The following is a 19,202-nucleotide window of genomic DNA, read 5'->3' on the forward strand; positions in this document are numbered from 1 at the left end:
CCGCAGAGGTTTCATCCAGAAGTTGCCTAAAGTGCTCCCTTTTCTTTTTGGTGAGTGCTTCAATGTGTTCATTAAAAAGCTTCTCTTTCTCCTCTCTTTCCAATAAGGATCCAGATTCCCAGCGGTGATCTTTTCGGAGGGTCCTCCGAGTATCAGACCATGACACATCTGAAGAACGTACCTAAACACAGAAAAAAAATATATATATATACCAAATGGACTTTTCATATTTCAATAATAAGAGGCCAATTATTTAGTTGAGGAATGGTAATCCATTTTAAAAAGGTAAAACCACATTCAGAAACTAAGAGGTAACAATTTCTGAAAAATATATTCCTTTAATAGATTAAAAGTGAATCTTGTGTTAAAAGGCCATTTAAATAGAACTTTTAGCAAGTTAATTAGTTCAAGACACTTGAGTACCACTAATTTAATTAACAACTAAGCAATGTGTATTGCCAATGATAAAGAAAAAAAAGCTTAGGATAACTCCTAGTTAATAAATCACTAAAAGCATATTTTAAGCCATAATTCTTACCTCCCCACTGCTCACCTAAGCTATCAAATACATATTTAGGAATCGGAAAGGTGGGGAAAAATGAAGAGACATTATCTCCCATCAAACATAATCTGTAAGAACTTTAAACAGTAGTTAGGTACTAATACCTTACAAATATGTGGCATTAATTTGTATTCTTATAATACCAAAGATCTCAAAAAAAAAAAAAAAAAAGCAATACAATAAATCTTGAGCTCAAATTTAGATTTATCAACTACCTACTAGAACTCTTCCAAGCATAAGCAAGACATAATGGAGTCAAGAAGACAAGATAACAAAATCAATTAACTATAAAATACCATATTAACAACAAAAACTCAACAAATTAGTTATAGAAGAAATATATCTCAAAATAATGAAGACCAAGAAGACAAAATAATGAAGACAAACCAAGAGCTAACATCATACCCAACCATATAAAGTTGAAAACTTTTCCTCTAAGATTAGAAACAAGATAATGTGCCCACTCTTCACCATTCCTTTTCAACTACTACATTCAGTAGAATGTCCTAGCCACAGCAATTAGGCAAGAGAAATAAAAGATATCCCAACAAGACAGGAAGAAGTAAAATTGTCTGTCTGTTGATAGTATGATCTAGATGAAGACTCCACCAAAAAACTATTAAACTGATAAAACAAATTTGGTAAAGTTGTAGGATACAAATCTACATTAAAAGTTAGGAGCATTTTCACAGACTAACAACAAACTAACAAAAAAGAAAATACTTAGGTATAAATTTAACTGAGGAAGAAGAACCTAAATACTGAAAACTATAAATGCTGATAAAAAAATGAATAAAACATAATAAATTGAACAAAATCCTGTGTGCACAGATTGGAAGAATTAATATCGTTAAATGTACACACTACCCAAAGTGATCTACAGATTCAGGGCAATCCTCATCAAAATTTCAGTTATTTTTTGCAAAAACAGATTATTTTCAATACTTCAAATTCATGAGACTACAAAAGACTCATAAAAGCTAACCAATCTTGAACAAAAAGAACGAAGCTGGAGTCATCATACTCCCTGATTTCAAGATATGTTATAGAGCAACAATAACCCAAGCAACATGGTACTGGCATAATAACAGGCACATCAACCAAAGGAACACAGCAAAAAGTCCCAGAAATAAATCCATGCATTTATAGTTAAAAGTATCAAGAACAGACAACAGGGAAAGGACAATTTTTCCAATAATTGGTACTAGTTAAAACCGAATATTCACACATGCAGAGAAATAAAATCATCACATCATTTATTTAAAAAAAAATTCAAAATTCAAAACACCTGAAACTGTTATAACTCAGAGAAGAAAATGTAGGGGAAAATCTCTACAGCGCTGGTCCAAACAATTATTTTTTGGATATAACCCTGAAAGCACTAACAACAAAAACAAAAATAGACAAACCAATGGGATTGAATCACACTAAAAACTTCACAGCAAAAGAAACAACAAATGAAGAAACAATGTGCAAAATGTGAAAAAATAAATGCAAACCACAGTTGGGTAAATAATCCAAATATTAAGGAATTCAAGGAACTCAACAAGAAAAAAAACAAATAACCAGATTAAAAAATGGGCAAAGGATATGAACACACATTTCTCAAAAGACATACAAATGGCCAGTAGGGAACATGAAAAAATGCTCAGCATCACTAATCATTTTAAGAAATGAAAATTTAAACCACAGTGAGATATTACCTCATACCCAAGTATGACTTTTTGTGTGTGTCTACGTGTGCTAGTGATTGAACCCAGAGGTACTTTACCACTGAGCCATATACCCAGTCCTTTTTTATTTTTTATTATGAGACAGGGTCTCCTCACTAAGTTGCTTAGGCTGCCCTTGAACTTGTGATCCTCCTGCCTCAGCCTCCTGAGTTAGGATTACAGATGTGTATTACCACAAAGGCCTAAGTATGTCTTTTATCAAAAAGATGAAAGAAGTCTTTTAGTGAGAATGGGAATTTTCATACACTGTTGGAGACAATGTAAATTAGCATAGGCAGTTCCTCAGGTAACTAAAACCAAAACTACCATGACATTCACTAATCCCCTTTCTGGGTATATATACAAAGTAACTAAAATCATCATGTTGAAGGGAGAACAACTCTCCCAAGTATTCACTGCAGCATTATAACTAAGTGTTCATCAGTGAAGAATAAGAAATATAATATCTATGTAAATAAATATAACAGATACATGCAAATATATAAAACGCATAATGGTAATTCTGCCTTTAAAAGAAACAAAATCCTGTCATTTGTAAACCTAGAACACTGTTAAGTGAAATAAGCCAGGCAAAGAAAAGACAAAAACCATATGATCTTATTTAAATGTGGAATCTAAAAAAGTTGAACTCACAGGAGACAACAGAATGGAGTGGTAAAGAGTGGGGAAGATAATGGGGACTTAGTGGGCAAAGGGTACAAAGTTTTAGACAGTGCCAGAATGAGTTTTGAAATCTGCACAGTAGGGTGACTTGTTAATAATACTGTATTACATATTGAAAACAACTATAAATTTGAAATGTCTCAACATAAGAAATGATTATGCAAAGTGATGGTTATGTTATTTAGTTTGATTTAACTATTCTACAGTATATAAACACAGTAAGATTACAGAATGCTCCATAAGTGTATACAAGTATGATCTGACAAATGAAAATAATATCCAATATGGGAGAGTGAAAAGATAAAAAGATAGGAAAGAAATATTTACAAATGCATATTCAGCCACTGTTTCTAAAAAATCTAAATATGTGCCAGATAAATACTGTGTTTAGCACTGGAACTACAAAATGAGATGTTACTGAGTACACTTTTCTTTTTTTAAAGGACAAACACATAAACAAATAATTACATGTAGTAAATGCTGCAATGTGTATGCTAATCACAAGGATGATAAAAAGAACAATGAGATTAAATCTACCTGCGGGACAGGGAGTAGCCTCACAGAAGAGATTTGTGTGCACTCTTAAAGAATGAGAAAGTGTGTCACTGTAGGAGGAACAGTTTGAAAGCATTCTTGATGAAAGGATTGCTATAAAACAATGGTATGGGTCATTAGAGGACAGTTTAGCAATGTTGGAACTCAAGGAGCAACTGAGGAAAACAAAGATGATAAAGTGGGGAAAATCAAGGAAAGAACTGCATTTCATATTATGCTAAAGAGCTGCATTTGACCTGCTGTAAATACAGAGAACCTTCACCTCCTGCAAGTAATTAGGAGAATAACAAAATCAGATCTGCTTTTCGTGTGTGTGTTCTAGAGCAAACTCAGGGCCTTGTGCATGCTAGGCAAGTGTTCCATGCACAAAGATTTCTAGGATAGCAATAAGTAGATAAACTTGAAGAAATGTTAAAGGAAGAGAGAAATTTCAAAACTACTGGAATTGTCCAGAACATGGAAAAAGGTTAGAAGCAGCAAAAGGAATAATAGAAAGAGTCCCATTTAAAGACAGAAAAGAAGTGCATGAATCAGGTGACAAGGAGAAGGCAAAATATAACAGAGTATATTTATACAGCATAGCAGTCTGGGGGCATCAGTGTAGGGACAAAAAACCCTACATACCTCAACAACCCTGAGAGGTAAGGCAGAAGATTTCAAGAAAGTTTCAGGGTATCTCCTGGGGTCAGTACACCTCCAGTCCTACATCTCATACCATCTACATGTACAATAATTGATCATCACAATGATGACCCTAAATCATCGAGAAAAAAGTCCAATTATGTTCAGCACATTTTATTACTATGGCAGGTAAGTGAGTAATTAAGATGGCTTTCATCAACAATTAAAAAATAGAATTTTGAGACCAAACAATTATGAATTTTCATATATGCAAAACATCTAATTTCCAAATTTGTTAAATAACTACAGTTTCCCTATTCTACAGTGCTAATACCAAGTATTTGATTTTTAAAGCTTTGTAAACAACAAATTATCTCTTGTAGTCAAAGAATGTTAAATGTTCAAAATTAGGCAATATAACAGGTTTCTGATATCCAGTACTTTAGAAGGGGGCAGGGGCTAACAAATACCATGTCAGACAGAAGAGCCTTGAAATTCTGGATAGCTTCTTCTCTTTTGTGTTGCTCTCGCTCTCGATCTATTTCTTTTGTTTGTTCCGAACGAGCTTTTTGAACCTCCCTTTCCCTTTCCCGAAGGCTTGCCTCAATGCGGGCTTGCCTTTCAAGTTCCTTTTCTTTTTCTGAGTCTAAATTCTGTAAAAGTAAAATTATATTATTTTTCTCACCAACTCCATCAAAATATGGTTTCATAGAATAATTAGCTTGCCAAAAAAAAAAAAAACTTGAATCTAGTTTTTAACCAGTATCATTCCCAAATCAACTACCAGATTTTTATGTTAAGAATACCAACATTTCCAACTTCCCCCACAAAACATACTGTTTAAATAGTTAAGAATTATTATTCAGTTATAACGGTACAAGTAAACACAATGATACTCCACTGTCATGTATAACTTAAAAAAAAAAAAAAAACAAGTAAACACAATGGTTACCTTGGCTATTTTTTCAATGTACTGTTTGAAAAGGTCTTCTCTCATTGATGAACTATCCACTGCTTTGTAGCGTGGATCACTTTCTACTTTGTCTTTTACTTTGCTCCACCGAGACTGACTGTCCAAGTGATGATTTGATAACAGTTCAAAGAAATCTGATTTAATCTATATTTTAAAACAAGTAGTGGGATGGGGGAGAATAATATATCATGATAAAATTATCATAGCTAAATATTTACAAATAGAAAAAATAACATTTACTTACCTTAAATATGAGAATAACAACTTTAAAAATGCATTTAGAATAGAATAAATCTTAGTAAAAGAGGATAACAGATTTGCTCCTTTATTTAAAAAATAAAAATCAATAAGCATACAGACTCTCACTTAAAAATCTGTCAAATTCAAAATAAGTTGTATTTTATAAAGAAAAAACTACGTAGAAATAAAACTTTTTTGGTTTGCTTAACTTCTGACCTCAGAACTGCCACTGTTTTCATGGAGAATATCAATGCACTCAGGCTTATGAATTGATAGCAAAATAACATCAAGTTGGCAAGAACGACATCTTAAAAACTGATGAATAAATTTTTCAATTATTAAAATAGGAGAACTCACTAAGCACAAATATTAAGTCATTACAAATATAGTGTTAAATGCCTAAAATCAAAATAGGGTAAAAATTTGTATTCTGGTAAAAAGAACAATGTTTGTCCCTTGACATATAAGAAAATAATTTCTACATTGATCATAATTAATCATTATCAAAAGAACTACTTTTATCTGTACTTTTTAAGTGTTTGTCAAATACCAGACTTAACTACTAAGTACCAAAGATAAGAACTAAATAATATTAATTCTTAAGACCCTACTCCAAAAATATATTTATTTTTTAAACAGGAAGAAAAAGTAAAAGCATTTATTCTTACAAACTTTTGAGGACCTAAATGTTTTAAAAATTCAATCTTATTTTAATTACTTTGTATTCCTACCACAGATATGTTCCCAGTGTAGCCCAAATCATTTCAACAAAGGATTCTGACTATGTCAAGACCCTCCCCACCATAGGGACTAAATATCTGCCTTTCTGCCTAAGGGAATAAGAAATTAGAAATGCAATCAGAATTTAAGATGTGTGTACAAAAAGAAATGAATCATTCCTTCTGCCTATTCCTACCCTATCAATCCCCCTTACAACCTCATTTCTCTTATTAAAAGAGGTTAAGATCTTTCTGGAAAACATTTGTAAAGTTATAAGAAATACATCATCTACATCAGAAATATTTTTTAGAAGAGAATAACTAATTAATTGTGGATCTCTCCACTGCTGAATTTGGCTCTTAATTCCATTTATATTAGTGAGTAATGTTCATAAACCCAATATTTCAAGACAGTTATTAAGAAAACACTCATTTGGGTTCTATCACAGTGCTTCCCAAATTGTCTATGGTGAAGAACATTTTTTAAAGCAACAAATTTTCAGAATATACAAAAAAAAGTGTCAGAAAAAAGAAAGTACTTGATAGTAGTGATATAATTTCTATTCATCTTGTCTACTTTGTATGATGAAAACAAATTCCTAAATTTGTTTAAAAACTAAGTGCAAAATTTACAACACCTATGTTAAAACACACAATTTCTAACAAACAGGAATTTTTCTAAACCAAAGAAATTCATATTAACTTAGATAACCCTATAAAGTAAGGGTTATCATATAGTTTTTAAAAATTTATGATGTATAAACAAACCATAAGTAAAATTAAATTTTAACTTCCTTTCATTGGGAGAGATTATCATGGCAGGCTATAAGTGGCTTAACTGTGCAAATTATTTGAGAGCTGTATCAATGTTATAAATTGTCATTTACCATTACTTCAAGTCAAGATCCAGATATTCTCCCTGTTTTCTTCCCTATTACAAAATTATTTAACTTACTTAGTAGGAAATTTAAAAAAGAGAAAAATACCAACTCCATTAAAAGAAGATTAATTCCATTACATGTAACATCAAACGTGATATTCTAAAATGTATTTGAACCACAACCTTACAAAACTTGCTTATAAGAAAAAAGTAAACAAATAAACTTATAATCCCAGCAGCTCAGGAGGCTGAAACAGGAGGACTGAGAGTTCAAAGCCAGCCTCAGCAATTTAGCAAGGCCCTAAGCAACTCAGAGAGACAGTCTCTAAAAAAAACAAAAAACAAACAAAAAACACACAAAAACTTGCTACTTAAGAAAAAAGAAAAACAGATTTCACCAGAAGTCAGTTAATTTTAAGCCTTTATAGACAATATACTTCATAAGAATATAAATAATACAGTGGAAGTCATGAAAGAAAAGTCATAAAATTTCATGTATCAAATATTCTCAGAATGTGAATATAAATATACTACACTTAAACCCTTAACAATTTCTCCTTTGATAGACTAGTTAGAATTGATTTTGCATTTGTTAAACTGGCTCAGATGTTTCCCTTTAGCAATTTCCTGATTATTACTTTGCAATTAAAAAAATAGATAATTTACAAGTATCATGTCTACTTAATTTCATTTTTTAAATTAACACATTCTGGGCAAAATTCTCAACATTTCATAAAGAAAAGTACTAAAAAATAAAGTTAAGTACAGGAACTGAGAGAGGCTAATGTTATCATATAGAGATACCAATTCTTTCCTCACTAGGGAATCCCATAATAGTTTGCAGGTTAGATGACAACTGTCAGACTGCACTGATTAGCAGGCCGCACAGCACAAAACTGTAAAGTCTACCCACTCATTATAAAACAGAATATACAAAATAGTTACAAAAAAGCATTCAGAGAAAGAAAATTAGGTTAAAAATGCAAAGAAACACATTCAACTTGTATAAAAACTATCATACACTATTAAACATTTAATTACTTGATTTTCTTTCAGGTTATTCTAGAAGTTAAATGCAACAAACTATTCATTAACATTTCTTAATATAAGCTGTAATGTTTTAACTTCCCAGAATAAGCAGTGATTTTAAATGTCAAGAATGATTAGGTTCCAGAGGTTATTTCCCCCCATTCATAAAGCACACCAGGATGCTAAGGAGAATGGCTGCATGTTTTGATGGTTCACACACCACTGGTGCTCTCCCCCCACCAATCTGCCTCCTCAGTGGTGAGCGCCTCTCTACTCCTGACATTGCTATCAAATGACATTTGGAATTTATTAATCTTTTATAACTGACCTTTACTTTTGATAAGCAATAATTTATATGTAAGATAGGTTCACTGAAAGATTAGAAAGTCACTAAAATGCTATTCTTTTAGGGGGTAAAAAAAAAAAAAAGATAAAGAAGTTCTTTGAAATTCAAATGTTAGAACCTATGAAGAGTTTTGAAATCTTAGCAGGCATTTAGCAGGTCCCACTGAGCAGGCAGTCCTAAAAGCCAATTCTGCACTTACCAGGCATTTTAGTGTTAATAAAATGTAAAGCAAACCTATATAGTTTAGTGAAACTACTAAAATAAGTATCACGGAAGTAAACTGATAGCACATATACATATAAACAATTGCAAAAGATAACTTAAAAAAACAAAAAGCAAACATAGGTCCAATTATTTATGCCCATAAATGAGGTTAGAAACAGCACCAGATTAGTTCTTCCCCATTCACATTTTCATGAACTGCACAGTGGAACTAAAACCATCTTACCTTCTCACCTCTGGTCTTCGAATCCTCTTTTTCTTTCTTCCTTGCAGCTGCCACAAATTCATTAAACAACGCTTCTCTATCTTTCATCTTTTCAATTGCTTTGAATCTTGAATCTTTAGCATGTTTGGCTGCAAATTCACTAAAAGTAACTCTGTAACAAAATGATAAGTGTGCTAACTTTGGTTGAGCTACTTCTGCATGTAGAGAAGACATCATTTTCCCAGTAAAAATATATGCCAGACACACGAAATCCCAAAATCTACCTAAACAATGAATAATAAGACACAAAAAGAACAAGTAAAATGGGCTAAAGAGTAAAAATGCAGTTAGTAACCTTTATGCCATCAACATGGAATTACAAATAGATATATACATATGCGTACACACACAAACTATTTTAAAAAGAAAAAAAAAAAAGAGGCAGGAAATCAGAGATCAAAGAATATCTATACTTCAACAGATTTAGGAGTTCATCTACTTTTACCCTAAAACGAAACCTGTTTCTAATCGTATGAAATAACTCTTACTGCATTAGCTTTCTTTCCTTAAATAACTATCACCCTGTACAAAGTGTATGAGGCAACTAATCTCTAGAGATCATCAGAAAACAAGAGAAGAGAAATTCACAAAACAAGTCCTATTGCCATTGACCTTCAGGCAGTTTTCCTTCCATTTCCCAGAAAGCCAGACTGCAAGTGGAGCATAGTGGTCCCAAAGCTACAAGAGGAAAATATCTGAGTTTGGGTGCTAAAAGAGTAGAGGAAGAAACTATAAAGATTCCCAATGAAGCTGGGCACGGTGGTGCATGCCTGTAATCCCAACAGCTAAGGAGGCTGAGATAAGAGGATTGAAGTTTGAGGCCAGTATTGGCAACTTAGCGGGGCTCTAAATAACTCTGAAAGACCCTATCTGTAAATAAAACATAAAAAAGGGTTGGCAATGTGGCTCAGTACTTAACAGCCTTTGGGCTCAATCCCTGGGACCCCGCCCCCCCCCATCCTAATGACTCCAGAGGCTAAAGCAGGAGGATCACAAGTTCAATGCCAGAATCAGAAACTTAGCAAGATCCTAGATCCTACATCATAATTAAAAAATAAAAAGGGCTAGAGATGTTTCTAGCTCAATGATACAACATCTCTGAATTCAATTCCCAATACAACAGGGGTTGTGGGGTGGGGAAGAAGAAGAGAAGGAAAAGTTATAGAGAGAGTAACCCAGAAAAATCCCACTTAGGATGACTTCTGAAGAGTCCACAGATAAAGCCAAACTGCCCAAGAGTTTGGACAACCAGAAAATGCTTTCCTACCATGGTGTCACAGGGTTAAGAGCAAAAAAAGAGATAATAGACATTCATCAGTGCTGGAGGAAAAACAGTATCAAGCTAACAAAATACACAAAATATCCACAAAGGAGAGAGCTAGGAGGTTGAGAAAAACACATCTACCCTAACAAATTAAAGCCTAAAATTAAGGGGATACCTGATAATTAAAACGTCTGTTGAAACAAAAATTCCCACTCTTCAACTGAAGACAACAGATTGAGTCTCTACATATCATCCACAATGTCAATATTTTCAATAAATTTTTAAAAAAATCACAACAGAAAGAGACTTGTAAGTGATAGAAAAAAAAATTTATGTTAGTAAAAACTGAACACAAAATGTCCAGATGCTATTCTAAGAAGACAAGTACTTAAAACGGCTATTTTAATAGCATTGGAAGAATTAAAGATTTTAAAATAGGTTCCAACAATTGAAAATATGGTCTTAATAAATGAAGAAAGAGGCAGTTTCGACAGAGATATGAAAAATAGAAAACAAGAATTTAAGCTGCAAGGAAAAATAAACCTGATACGTCTCATATGAGAATAGATATAGTAAAATAAAGAGTAATTTACTTTAGGTTTAGATCAATAACTATCATCTAATCAAGAGATCAAACAAACAAAAAAGATGGGAGGGTCCTGTAAGATAATATCAAACACTTTAACATATGTGTAAATAGAACCCCCCAAAAGAGCAAAGAGTGAATGAGGGCAGAAAAAATACTAGCCAAAATCTTCCTAAATTCGATGAAAACATCAATTTACAGACCCCCAAAGTTCAGCAAACTCTAAGCAGGTTAAGTTATAATGTTAGGTGTTTTAAAAAAAATATGAATACTAGGCATTATAAACTTTCAAATATATTTGGTAGATATTTAAATATTTGAAGAATTCAACTTAAAATAGTAATAATTTTTTAATAAAATACCCCATGTTTAGCATATTTTAGAAGGAAAAAGCTTATCTTCCCCTTAAAAAACTATTCCAATGCAAAAAGAAAAATACACCCTTATGTGTTAAAACAAAAATTGTTACAACTTATTTTTAAAAAATTATTTAAAAAATTAGCTGATTAGAATTTCAAAGTTAAGACATTAACTAAAAATTTAAAAATAGCATTCATAGGTAACTTTTTATTTTTATACTCTGGGTAGACAAAGCCAGATTATAATTATCTTTTGTATGAAATCAAATTAGTCACAATGTCAAATTGCATTAACTCAATATTTTGAACAGTAGAATATACTGCAAACCTGGTTTAAAAAATAAATATGTAGCCCTAATAAAATTTTACAGTAAAACAAAAATCTGTATCCCAAAAAAGGGATAATAAAGTCCATTACATCTGTGTTTATATAAATTAAACACCTTGTTTTATAATTTTAAGATTAAAATAACATATTACTATGCTTAAAGAATGAATCTTTTAAAACATAAAACCAAAGTGTAGAAGTGGAATTGAAAATGATTATATATAAAAATATATAAAATGATATAAAATGATTTTATATATTACTTATAAAATATTATCTTTTATTATAACGGGCTAAAATGAAGTCATATCATTAGATTTGTGTGCATATTTTTTTTTAACAGGACTAATACTTAATCCTGAAAAACACTACTTTAAAACACATGTTAAAACAAAATACTTTTGGGGGAAATGAGTGAGTTGGTGGTAGGGGTCCAGGCAAGATGGAAGTATAGTTGACCATAGCATACCTGAAATTTCCATTTAAAGAAAAAGACACAGAAGGAATAGGTACAGTTAAGTAATGCTCAGTCATTTTTTTCCCTTGGAACAATCCCAAGCATTCTATATTTACTAGATGCTATTAAGACTTTTGTGAGAGTGGTCTTCCAAATCAAAGCAAAAAATTAATTCCATGGACAGTATTCTCACTTTTAACTTCTTCCTTGTTTGCTTCTACTAACTAGAAATGGTCCTAATCCATATGTTAGAATTAAATGTACCCAAGTAGAAATATAGTTTTTTTAAAAATTTTCTGAAGTAATCTGCATTGTAGAGATACTTTAATAATTCTATCTGCCCAAAAATAACACCAGCAGGATACTATGATTTAATAAGACTTAGATCTACAAAAGGAAAACCTCTTTGGAGTTTTGATTCTTCCCAGACCCATAAAGAGTTTTAATAACTAGATCTTATTAAATCACTTGGAAATAAGCTACAGACGTCATATACCTTCATCTATAACCATTTCAGCATGCAACTCCTGAGAGTAAAGCATAACCACAATAACTCAGGAAAATTAAGAATTTTCAAATATAATTTAATTTCAAACATATATTCCAATTTCCTCAACTGCCCCAAAAATGTCTTTTATAACACAGTCAACTATGACCCATGAATTTATCCTTCTAACTAAGAAAAAAAATCAAGACCACTTGAAGAGTCTGAAACTCTACAACCCCCTGAAGAATATTACATTCTCCATGGTCACAAATACTCTATTACTTTTATTTTCTGAAATTCGTTTTAATACCATAGGTTTTGTTTCACATTTCAAAAATAAAACTATACCAAATATGTTATTTACAACACCATCACTCTTCCCTACCTCCACTAACAAGATGAACTTTTATACACAGAGACTCCAGGATTCTACTCTATATAGTTTTAGAAATTTTCCATGAGGATAGGGACTTTGTAAAACTCACTAGTACAGTACTTGCCTAGTGAAGGACTGGGTTTGATCCCCAGCATTGCCAAAACAAATACATAGTTTCATAGCTAGGTATGATGTCACACACCAGTAGTCCTAGCATTTGGGAGGCTGAGATAGGAAGATTCTTGAACCCAGAGTTCAAGGCCAGCCTGGGCAACATAATGAAACCTTGTTCCAAAAACAAAAGAAAGGAAAAGAAAAATTTCTCCATGTACCAAGGTATTCACAGCAACCTAATACATTGTTGTTCCAACTAATCCATAAATTAAGAATAATTCTCCCTACTGGTACTCTTCTGCACAATACTGAGTTCAAGTTAAAATCCCAACTTCACTACTTAACTTGATTTTCTTACCTTATCTGTAAAACAGATATGCCATAAGTATCTAAATATTGACTATTCTGAATATTCAATAAGATAAAAGATGTATATATGAAAATGTATTCTTTTAAGTTCACCTAAGCACATAGAATATTCAATAATTGCTTTAATTACTGTTATAATGCTAGACATGAATTTAAAATGTCTCATTTTCTTGATCCTTTTCATACATGACACACATTAACAAGCAATTTAAAATGTTATACAAGATAATGTAGAAAAAAAACTTGATGAAAAGTCCTTTACTATTTTAACTGAATCAAAATAATTTTTCTCCTCTGCAATTTATTATACTTAAAACTTTATGAAGATAAGAACAAATTTTATATCATTCACCAGTCCCTGGAGAACAATTTATTCCCAAAGGGAAACATTTAAATCAAAGGTAACCTCCTTAGAGCACCTGCAGGGGTCCTCTAAAGGATACATTTTTTTCTTTCTTTCTAGCCACATCCCAGCCTTTTTATTTTTGAGACATGGCCTCACTAAGTTCTCAAAACTGGCTTTGAACTTGCAATCCTCCACCCTCAGTCTCTTGAGCCACTAGGCTTACACACAAGTGCCACCATACCTGGTTAAAGGAAACACTTTAAGAATAAAGATTAAAACGGCAGAAACCAAAGTCAAACACAGCTTTTCATGTCCAAATATCCAAAAGGTAGAGATATATTTTTAACTGATTTTAAGAGGAAATACATCATTTGTTATTTGACAGTAATGAATCACATACCTTGGATTAAACTTTGCTTCTTCCATCATTTTTTTGAAATCTTCCTTGGCTTGCATTATTTTGTTTTTCTTTTCCCTGCGTTCCTCCTCTGCCCTGGTCTTTACATACTGATCAAACACCTATCATAAAAATATACCAATTTGACATGTCAGTCTTTCATACAGATAATTTAACTATCAAAAATGTCTTTGTCCAAGCTGTAACAGGAAAAAACCTTTAAATATAGGTAGCTAAAATCAGGTTATCTATGTAGCAAATTGTGATCATTTTAAAGATTCAATGAAATACTTAGCATACCACACTATGGTTAGGTATCCAGAGGGGGAAAAAATGCTATTTAATTTTGGAATTTTCCCCAGTTACTTATTGTAATTTCAAATAATTTTAGAAGTATTAAGAGAAATCGTAGTCCTTCTAATGTCTTCTAGAAAAACAAAAACCAATAACATGGAACCTATAGTTTAATTTTATTTCAATGCTTCTCTTTAAGACTAGTTTCACCAAAATGAGTAATTAATATACTCTCCACTACTTAATAACATATCGTTGGTTACTTGCGAGGCTAGGGTGTGAGGATGATGAATCAATACAAGGAGAGCCTGGGCAATACAGGCAGACCCCACATCAAAATAAATAAAGTGCAATCAAGATAATAACTATACGTCTAATTTCCACCTTCTTCAAATCCTAATAAAATTATTTATTTCTAAGTCATAAACCATAAAAGGCAGGGAAATGAGAAAGAGAAAGCCACTTGAGAAGTTGCAAAGCAAATGAGCAAGTGGTAAAGGATATAAGACCTGAGAGAGAGAAATGATCCAGCAGTCGGGGGGGGGGGGGGGGAGCCATTTATTTATTTATTTGTTATTTATTACAGAGAATCCTCAAATAGCTCAGAAACTGATAGCACCAGACACTTACATAAGTGTGGGTGTGGTACAGCCACAATAAGGAGTATCTGATGAAAGCCTGTTTAAGAAGCTATTCAATTGCTAGATCTCTTAACCAGCTTTAAGTTTCTAGACACTGCAGTTCTTAAACGCCAGTAAAAGACAAATAACTATTCTCCAGAACAAAGGAGTGGCGAATCCTAGAAGACAGATTGTTTTGTACAGTTCAAAAATAGTTTTTACATTTCACAAGGGTTAAAAAAAAGAATTTCAAGACACATGAGGAGTAAATCCATATTTCAGAGTCCATAAATAAAGCCTTTATTGGAAAAGTCATGCTCATTCCTTTACATGTATTTATGGGTGCTCTCACACTAAAATAGCAGATACAAAGTTGTGACAGAAGCGGTATGGTTCACAAAGCTTAAAACATTGATTATCTGATTCTTTTCATTAAAAATTTGCTGGGGGCTGGGGATGTAGCTCAGTTGGTAGAGTGCTTGCCTCACATGTACAAGGCCCTGGATTCAATCCCCAGCACAGCAAAAATAATAAAAATAATAATAATAAAATAAATAAAAACTTGCTGAGCCAGTTCTACAAGTAAACAAAATCTCTCTGAATTGGGGAATCTTGTATTTGTAATGAGGATACCAGACCCAGAATGTGGGGATTCTCTAAATACATAGCAAATATTAATAAAGTTCTCTCAGAACCAAAGCAACAAGACTTGTACCCTTTTACTGGGATACTACTTACCAAGAAATGAACTAGATTAAGCTGCTCCAGGGGACTCTCAACAAACCATCCTAAATCACCCCACAGTAGACTTTTCAACCTTGGCACTATTAACATTTTGGGGTGAATATTCAGCAGTATTTCTGGCCTCTAACCACTGGATGCCAGCAATACCCCTTCAGTTATGACAATCAAAAATGGCTACTAGAGACAAAACTGCCCTGAAGACAACACTTTGTAGTCAAAATCCCTAATCATGAGGGCTCATTCAGATGCTAAGAGCACCCAAAGATTCCGTGGTCCTAATCTTGAGGTAAAGGCTATAGATATAAGGAAACATTAAAAACAGAGCTTTAGTATCAAAAACAACACCATAAAAATGATTTAAGATTTAAGTTAAAAGGAAAAAAAAAATCCTAAAAACCTCATACAATTAAGACAATTGCAGCCGTAAAACAAGATAATAAACACATAAACCCAAAACAAAACAAAACAAAACAAAAAAAACTCTAAGAAACTAAAAGGGATGAAATGAAAAACTAACTGAGAGTTGGGTGACAAATATAAGTTTAAAAAAAAAAAAAAAGACAGGGAAAAAAGATTTAGGAACTTTGTGGCACAATTTGGGAACAAAACAGAAAACCAGAAGGGGAAAAAAAGGAATGCAGGAGAACTTCCCAGAAATAGAAGATATGTTTCCATACTGAAAGAGCCCAGCACAATGGACTCTTAAATCAGGGCATATAACATAAAGAGATGTTAGAAAAGTAAGGAATGAGGAAGAACCTACTTGCTTACAGAGTAGGAAAAATGAGCAAAGGAACTGATAACAGGATGGCTTTAAAAACAACACTGAAAACTAAAAGCAGAGCAATATCTTCAAACTCCTGAAAGAAAAAAAAGATTACCAACTCCAAATTCATATAAACAAAGGCTTTATTAAATATGTAAGAATTCAAAAAATTTATTTCCTTTGAATGCTCTCTTTCAGATATATTAAAATGAATAAAACAAAAAAGAAAAGGCTTACAATGTAGAGAACAAGTGACCGAAAAAAAAAAAGAGAGAGATGAAGGCAATCTTCAGGATATCTATATGGAGTCATCACGCTGAAAGACAGCAGCTACACAGCAAGTGTAGAGGGTAACCAGTTTATAACAAAGCTAGTCAGAAAGACAGGAGAAATGCTTCAGGTAATAAAAGCCCTCTAATGTTTTTCCTAATACAAAGTATAGAACTATCTGGCACTTTAAATATGGAGACAAACATCTTTGCATGAAGTTTAAAAAAAAAAAAAAAAAGTTTCCTTTAACATATCATAGGCACCTTTCCAGGTTAGTCTCAAAATAGTGTATAATCACCAATCTTTAAAAGCTGTACAGAAATACCTACAATTACCTAACCATCCCCTTTTAGACATATCGGTAACTTTCAATACCCTCTAAATAAACCCCTGCTATAAATCATGTGAAAGTATTTGTATGCTGAAGGGAGGGAGAAAGTTATTTCAAACTCCTTTCTTACCTATTCTTACTTATAAAGTTTATAAGAGAATGTTTATTAACTTTCTTTTGAGGTGCTAGAAAGAGTTCATATTCCCTCCTCTGGAATATCCCAGGCCAATGTTAGGAATCTCTCTCTCTCTGAGATATACATCTTAAAGAAAATCAGAAGGTTTTTTTGTTTTTCAATTTAAAAAGTTTTTTTTTTTTTTTTAGGTGTAGATGGATACAATACCTTTATATATATATATATATATATATATATATATATATATATATATATATTTTTTTTTTTTTTTTTTTTTTTTGAGAGAGAGAGAATTTTTTTAATATTTATTTTTTAGTTCTCGGCGGATATAACATCTTTGTTTGTATGTGGTGCTGAGGATTGAACCTGGGCTGCATGCATGCCAGGCGAGCATGCCACCTCTTGAGCCACATCCCCAGCCCTACCTTTATATTTTTATGAGTTGCTGAGGATTGAACTCAGTGGCTCACACATGCTAGGCAAAAGCTTACCACTGAGGTACAGTCCCAGCCTCAGAAGTTCTTTTAAGCTTCCAAGTTTCTCCAAATTATTTTTGACATACTTTCCAATATACTTGGCTGTATGTTCTCTATTTTCAGCAATTATTTTCTTAGAACTGTAACTCATGAGCAAAATGTTATAACACAGGGCATGATAGTGCACATCTAAAATCCCAGTGACTTGGGAAGACGGGACAGGAAGATTTCAAGTTCAAGGCCAGCCTCTGTATCAAAATAAAAAAAAAAAGGGCTGCATATGTATAGCTCAGTGGTAAAGCACCCCTGGGTTAAATCAGAACACACACACACACACACCCCACCCCACAAAAACTATAATACACACTGGGAGAGTCAACAGATTTATGGGCCTCAACAAAAATACATTAAATTCTATAGCACCTAGCCCTGAAAGGTACATTCTGGGGTGTTGGTAAAACTCTTATTTTTTGATCTAGGTGATTACATGGCAGATCTAGGTGATTATATGACAAGCTCATTTAGTGAAATTTCATTTAAGATCTTTAGACTTTTCTGTGTGTAGTTTTCTTAAGTATTTGTCTCCATTACTTCTCATATCCATTTCATTTATAATTTCACATTGATTTAGTGAACAATCCTAGATGGACCATCCTGAGTAATCATACAGGTAATGTTACCATACCATAATACTATCAACATTAGAAAGTTTGAATAGTACAGTATATTTAACTGTTTATTTTAATATAAGAAACTACTCATTTTAAAGTGTTAGCATAACTATTATCTACATCAGAACCTAAAATTCTGAACGGAAACAATCTCATTTTTTTAAAAAATGTTATTCATTTAAAAGTTAAACCTAACAGACAAAAAATATTTCTACCCTCTCTTAAGTGACCTTTTATCCAAAACAAGACTGAAGAAGTGAAACTGTATGTTAAAATAATTTTAATATAAAATATCTTTTATACTAATGCAAACTACATGTAAATCTACAAATAACTAGGAAAAGACAAATCAAAGACATGCCATTTTAGATTATGAAGCTTTCCAATGAAATTATTTGTTTTTCAAATCAATGCACAAATTACAGATATGAAATTACAAAGTATAAATGGTTAACTTAGCACCTTTTTGTTTTTTCCTTGATTTTATATTTCTATGAAAATATATATACGTATATGTGTGTGTGTGTCTATATATATATATATATATATATACATACATACACATTTATATACACATACACATTAATGCCAGATATTAACTTCTCCTCTCCTTCCTTCCTTTCTTAAAAACAATACTGTTTTTAAGAAAAAAATGCTACCAGGCAAAAAAACTTTAGGTAGGGTTTTTGTTTAATAGAATTACAGGGCTGGGTTGTAGCTCACTGGGACAGCACTTGCCTAGCATGTGTACGGCACTGGGTTTGATCCTCAGCAGCACACAAAAATAAAGAAAGGCATTGTGTGCATTTATAACAAAAAATACTTTTTAAAAAATAGAATATACTTCTCAAGTATAATTCTATTATGGAGATAATCACCATTAGCTTGAAGAATGCCTTCAAATGGGTCAAGAATTTTAGTTCTCATATGTTACTTATGATTTCATTCAAATAGAAATTATAATATGCAGTACCATGAAGAATTAAGTCACAAAACATTTAAA

General features: G+C 32.2%; 1 protein-coding gene across 6 annotated transcripts in view; it reads right to left on the reverse strand.

The window, feature by feature from the left end:
* The window catches only part of Tcerg1 (transcription elongation regulator 1), a 65,379-nt gene that overhangs the window by 4,473 nt on the left and 41,704 nt on the right, over nt 1-19,202 (reverse strand). For all 6 annotated transcript variants that reach the window (XR_013091434.2, XM_076856756.2, XM_076856755.2 and 3 more), the window contains 5 exons: nt 13,895-14,013; nt 8,770-8,920; nt 5,087-5,251; nt 4,605-4,787; nt 2-181 (listed from right to left, as the gene is read on the reverse strand). Coding sequence is in view for 5 of the 6 variants with exons in the window: in XM_076856756.2 (XP_076712871.2) it covers nt 2-181; nt 4,605-4,787; nt 5,087-5,251; nt 8,770-8,920; nt 13,895-14,013 (798 nt within the window). In the remaining variant the exon portion in view is untranslated. The remainder of the gene's footprint in view (nt 1; nt 182-4,604; nt 4,788-5,086; nt 5,252-8,769; nt 8,921-13,894; nt 14,014-19,202) is intronic.

Source organism: Callospermophilus lateralis, chromosome 5 (assembly GCF_048772815.1).
Source record: "Callospermophilus lateralis isolate mCalLat2 chromosome 5, mCalLat2.hap1, whole genome shotgun sequence".
Classification (NCBI taxonomy): Eukaryota; Metazoa; Chordata; class Mammalia; order Rodentia; family Sciuridae; genus Callospermophilus; species Callospermophilus lateralis.